A 6,244-nucleotide genomic window follows, 5' to 3' on the forward strand; every position below is an offset into this window, starting at 1 on the left:
ACAAATCTAAATCTAGGCAAAATTTGGCAAGTGTTAGTTAAGCATTGCATGTTGACTAAGTGGAAACCAAGGAGTGGTAAACTTTTATTTACCTATGAACCATTCGAAGCCGCAGAGGTTATAGTTTATGGACTTACTCTGTTTCTCCGATTGCAAAGAAATTTTGTTGAGTTCTTGTGAACTCCTCAAGCAAGGATTATGAGATTATTTTCATCTGTTAGGTGATGTTGTGGTCAGGAAATTTAAATAAAAATATTTAAAAATAAATTTTGTTTTGAAAAAACCATATAATAACTCCATTTGATTTGTACTCGAACGAACGAAGTATTAACACAAAAATAGAAATATAATATTTTGACAAAAAAAGAAAACTGGTGACGTTATTTCAAAAAATCTTATGCATGAATTCATTTGATTAGGTTTGTAATTTATATCATTTCCGTACAAAAAATTATTTCTGCTGAAAATAGAGTGAAGGTACTATACTATGCAGGAATAGAAAAGGAGGAACTTTTGAGTGGTTGCCAATATCACTACATATTATAAAACAAAGTCGCTTTTTCTGTCCCTATGTCCCCTTATACGCTTAAATCTTTAAAACTACGCAACGGATTTTGATGCGGTTTTTTTTTAAAGATAGATTGATTGAAGAGGAAGGTTTATATCTATATAATGTGCAGAAATATATAAAGGGGGCGTGGCAATCGGTCAAAATGTGGCAAAAAAACATAAATTTTTTGTTTTCACGGCCATAAATCATAAACGAATCAACCAATTAAAATGAAACTTTCTTGAAGTTTAACTTTGAAATATTTACTTTCATTCTGTATCAAAAAAAATAATTGATTTATTTGTTATTTAACCAAAATTATTTAAACAAAAGCAGCTCTTTTTCCAAAAAAAGCTGTTTGTGTGTTTGTTCGCTGTCAACCGAATGAAGCAACAGGCGTTAAGCGATAATCTCACCGCACCTCATTAATGTTGAATTACATCGTGTGGTGACGTATGTATGTATGTATTTACGAATCGCTCGCATTATTTCATTTCGGACATATGTACATATGTATCTATGTATGTACTGAATTCCATGTAATTATATGTACATACAATTTTACAGCGAAATAAAACGCTATTTTCACGTTCTATATTAGTAAATCGCACATAATTAACCCTAGAATCGTAATATACGTAAATTTTACGTGTATGTCGCAAAAAAAAGTCAGTTACACTTTACCGTTCGGCGCTATCGCTACGACCTCTTGGCAGTGCTTCCTTTATTTTATTGTTGCATTAACAAGTGAATCATAAATCAGTTGTTACTTCGCGTTTAGCTTTAATCGTTCTTTAGAAAAAAGTGTGCACGTAAATTTTACGTGGTCTTAGCATTAACGTATACATTTTTGTACGTAAGTTTTACGTGGTCTTGTTATTAGCGTATAAATATTTGTAAATGAAATTTATGTTCCGTGCGGTTTTCAGGAGAAATAAAAGAAAATAATGGAAAACTCAAGTCGTTGCCTTGCGGATGCAGAAAAAGAAGCCCTCCTGGACAGTATTGACAGCGATGTAAGCTTTACTGAGAACCACCTTGAAGAGGAAGTTGATTTTGACAGTGACGATAGTTTGGAGGATCCAGATTTCTCTCCTGAATTCCAGGAAAATACTTTTGAAGAGGAACTGATGAAAGCCGTGGAGTCCGCTCAAAATATGGCATCTGAAAAAAAAAATAAAGGTCCCCTGGCAAAAAAACAAAAGTCAGCACCAACTGTGCAGCTACAACTAAATGACATTGAAGATGTATCTTCAGTGTATCTAGTTCTAATCCACTTTTGGGAAGGAATGGTCATGTTTGGAGTAGCAATCCAGTGCATCGTAGTAGCGGAAGAGCAATGGCTATGAATGTTGTTTATATTCGACCAGGTAAATATTATTAAAAGCGGATGTTTTTTAAACACTGTTATTAAAATAAAACATAAACTAGGCCCATATCCAGGAGCCAAGGATGCTATCGGATCCATCGATGCGTTTGGCTTATTTTTTAACGACGAAATACTAAACAAAGTGCTTTTGAGAACGAACGAAAAAATTGCACAACTACGAGAAAAGTATAAAATCAAAGACTGCACTGTTTCAGATACAAATCTTTGTGAACTGAAGGCCTTGCTTGGACTTATATTTCTCTCCGCAACTTTAAAAAATAATCATCTCACCACGGATGTACTGTTTGACCCCAATTACTCAGGCGACAGGTACAAAGCAATAAAAATATGCCAGGAATGTAAGCAGAATTTCGCATAAATTTGTTTATAATTAACTTTAAGAACATTAACATTGTTGAACATTTATTTTAAATTTTTGTGTTGTACGTAAAATTTACGTATATTAGCATTAACGTAGGTTAAAACTATCTTACGATTCTAGGGTTAAAATACAGTTTTTGAATAGTTTTTATTGATTCGGAGCACGTTTAGTTTGCTATCGATTCCATACAATAACATTTTTTGTCATTTACTTTTTACGACAACTAATAGCTTATTTTCGAAACGATTTCAACAAATAAAAAAATAAAATAAATAATTGGCGCGTACACTTCTGTTAGGTGTTTGGCCGAGCTCCTCCTCCTATTTGTGGTGTGCGTCTTGATGTTGTTCCACAAATGGAGGGACCTACAGTTTCAAGCCGACTCCGAACGGCAGATATTTTTATGAGGAGCTTTTTCATGGCAGAAATACACTCGGAGGTTTGCCATTGCCTGCCGAGGGGCGACCGCTATTAGAAAAATGTTTTTATTAATTTTGCCTTCACCGAGATTCGAACTAACGACCTCTCGGTGAATTCCGAATGGTAATCACGCACCAACCCATTCGGCTACGGCTTGCCAAAAACGGCTTCAACAAATAGGTACAACATTAATCCTTATCCAATTAAATACCTTAAATACATTGTTGTTTTCATATAATATAGATCTATGTATATGGCTCTTTACAGCATATAATTAAAAACAATATTTTTCAAGATATTACAACAGTAATTAGTAATTGAGATCTACCGGAAAAATTGCGTTAGCTGTTGCGTCATCCGGCATTGCCGCTACTCTTTTGGAAAGAGGCCGAACCACACACTCTACAATGAAGCACCCGCTGAAAATCGCCACCGATGATGATAACAGCGTTTGTAGTGTTTCTAGACAGAGCAATACAGGAAAATTGATGCGTGACTGCTCATTAATAGTCTGGGACGAAGCTACCATGTCAAAGAAAACGTCTGTGGAAGCACTGGATAGGACAATGCGCGATTTGCGCAACAAAAATGCACCTATGGGTGGATGTACAATTCTGTTCTCAGGAGATTTCCGTCAAATCCTACCAGTTGTGACTCGAGGAACACGTGCTGGCGAAATAAATGCTTCGCTAAAAAGATCCCACCTTTGGTCGCATGTCAATAAATTAGATCTTAAAACTAATATGAGGGTTTCGTCATCTTCACGTGAGAACAGGCTATTTCCAGAGATGCTGCTAAAAGTTGGCAATGGAGAATTAACACAAAGTGAGGGAAGGATTAACCTAGAAAACCTTTGTGTTTTGATAGACAACATCCAAGAGTTAGTCAACAATGTCTATCCAGACATTGATAACATAAGTTATAAGACAATATCTTGGTTTAAAGAAAGAGCTATTCTGTCACCAACTAACGAACAAGTAGATAAAGTAAATAACTTGATTATTTCAAAGATTGATGCGCCGACGAAAATATACTACTCGGTCGATACTGTTCTCGATTTGGAAGAAGCTGTTCATTTTCCTACAGAATTTCTAAATTCGTTGAACCCGTCTGGACTCCCTCCTCACAAAATGGAGCTGAAAATAGGTTGTCCTGTTATTTTATTAAGAAACCTAAGTCCACCTAAACTTTGCAATGGCACGCGTTTGCTGGTATAATCACTGAAAACTTTCATAATAGAGTGCACAATACTCACAGGATGTGGTACCGGAGAAGATGTATTGATTCCCCGAATCCCTCTGATACCATCGGATCTACCATTCCAATTTAAACGCTTACAATTTCCGGTAAAGACATCTTTTGCAATGACCATAAATAAATCTCAGGGTCAAACCTGCAACGTTGCAGGCTTAGATTTGAGTGTTGACTGTTTTTCACATGGCCAACTGTATGTCGCTCTTTCAAGAGTAACCTCTAGAGAAAACATGTTTGTATTGTCTAATGACAAGAAGGCTATGAACGTTGTATATAAAGACATTCTGTAATATAGTAATTGTTGTAAAAATTAAATAAATACATATGTAAAAATGCAAAAAGTTAATATGCAAAAATGTAGGGTATGAATTTAGATATCCCAAAGATAGCAGGAAATCTTCATGCTATAAAGAAAGGGGAATTGTTTTACTCCAAATTTAACGCGTGCGGGCCACGGGCAATAATGAATAAGCCAAAACTACTGGATCGATTTTAATCATTTTTTCAGTGAGTGACATAGGGTATATATTTTATACTCGTGCGAAGCTGGGCGGGTTGCTAGTTATATATAATTCATTCTTCGTTTTATAGAAACTTATTATTGTTGTTGTAGCAGCATAGGCCATATCGCATATATTCTTTGAAAATGCTGCTGAAATTGCTGCCGGTTAATGTTCATTAACATAGACTCCACTGTCTAGGAAACGAATAATTTCCCCTTGTCCGTATCTTGCCATCTCAAAGTCTATGAGTACATGTCTATGAGTACAAAGTCTATGAGCACTATAAGTATTTCTACACGATATTTGGACTGCTGATTTTCTACCTTCGAGGTACCCTTAATCGATCTTTTTTAAATAACGTCCTTCTCTTTTGAAGGCTCTCTTCATTTTAAAGACTAAAAATGCATTCGATATGGGCCTTTAAACATGCGTGGTGCGAGGCTCTTACTTTTCAGTGAACTGGCGTCTCACAACGAAAAAAACCAAGAAAGTCAGCTTCAAATACCTTGTCAGCATCTCGACCGCCATCGGGAAGAAAGAAGTGGGTGGCTCCAGGAAATACACCAAAGACGAAAGTCAAGCCGGCTATTTATCCAAAGAAGATCATAATATGTGTTTGGTGGGACTGGGAGGGCATGGAGCATTGGGAAATTTCGAAAAGAATGCCACGGTTAATGTCACAAATAGCTGTACATTGCTCAGCTACATCGCGTGAATGAGGTTATTTGACTGAAAAGATCTAATCGACATGGTCAAACTATTCTCCTTCACGACAACGGCAGGTCCCATACTGCACAAGCCATCAAAGCCGCATTCCAAAAGCTCAAATGGGAGCTCCTTCAGCACCCGCCGTATTCTTCTGACCTGTCAAACCATATAAAGGGCGTTACCTTCGATAACAAAGAGGTTCCACCAAAAATCGCCTGGTCTGGTGTCAAAGAAGTTGTTGAGACCAGGCGATTTTTGACGGAACGACATCAAGAAATTGGTCAAAAGGTGGAAAGGGGTTGTAAATAGCAACAGCAAATAAATAATTGATGAACTTATTGATATAGTGATTGTTCTTTTTTTGTAAATAAAAGTCTTCGGTAAAAACGCTAAGAAATTATTCCCCAACCTAATATAAATAATTGCTACTCACAACCTTTATTGGGTGTTTGGCCGAGCTCCTACTCCTATTTGAGGCAACCCCTTGGTGCTGACTTCTTAAATTGAATTATAAGCTCATTTGTTTTTTTTTTTGTTTTGTTTTGTTTTTTGTCGGGACAACTAGCAAGTGCAGCACTCAGACATTAATTGAGTCCATTGTACTACACTTGGATTCCCTTTTAATTTTCTTTAAATCTACCGATCTCCGAAGAAATCTGAGTAGATCTAGACCAAGGAGCCAAGATGGTCGCTTCTTAACGCATCAGTGCCAAAGTCCTCAGACCTGATTCGAGCGAAGGCGGGGCAGACACACAGGAAGTGGTCCACCGTCTCATCCTCCTCTTCACAAGCTGGGCAGAGTACACTGTCTGAGGTGCCCAACCTTTCCATGTGCTTTGCCCACAGAAAGTGGCCCGTCATCAGTCCAAACAGCCGTCTGCACTCCCCTCTGCTTAATGACAGAAGGGTTTGCGACAGTCGATCGGACATGACAGGTAACATCAGTTTTGTCCATCTGCAGCCTCTCTCAGCCTGCCAAGCTCGCTTGTGGGTAGTAGTTACCCATTTGCTAACCGTTGGCCTCAGAGCCCATCTTAGCTAAGGAGTCAGAGGTCTCG

At 37.4% G+C, this 6,244-nt stretch overlaps 1 protein-coding gene across 2 annotated transcripts; it reads left to right on the forward strand.

Moving 5' to 3' along the window:
* The first annotated feature begins 1,244 nt into the window (after positions 1 to 1,244).
* On the forward strand, positions 1,245 to 2,315 carry LOC128866745 (uncharacterized). 2 transcript variants are annotated; one of them, XM_054107711.1, is made up of 3 exons: positions 1,245 to 1,406; positions 1,480 to 1,920; positions 1,982 to 2,315. In XM_054107711.1, the coding sequence occupies exons 2-3, from the start codon at positions 1,890 to 1,892 to the stop codon at positions 2,296 to 2,298; spliced, it is 348 nt and encodes a 115-aa protein (XP_053963686.1). In that variant the 5' UTR covers positions 1,245 to 1,406; positions 1,480 to 1,889; the 3' UTR covers positions 2,299 to 2,315. The 2 variants fall into 2 exon arrangements, with proteins under 2 accessions (XP_053963686.1, XP_053963685.1); XM_054107710.1 differs by lacking the exon at positions 1,982 to 2,315 and having other exon boundaries at positions 1,480 to 1,922.
* Positions 2,316 to 6,244: the final 3,929 nt, after the last annotated feature.

This window comes from Anastrepha ludens, chromosome 6 (assembly GCF_028408465.1).
Source record: "Anastrepha ludens isolate Willacy chromosome 6, idAnaLude1.1, whole genome shotgun sequence".
Classification (NCBI taxonomy): domain Eukaryota; kingdom Metazoa; phylum Arthropoda; class Insecta; order Diptera; family Tephritidae; genus Anastrepha; species Anastrepha ludens.

Coding starts and splice junctions, on each gene's coding strand:
- LOC128866745 (XM_054107710.1), top strand. CDS start 1,498: ATGGAAAACTCAAGTCGTTGCCTTGCGGATGCAGAAAAAGAAGCCCTC.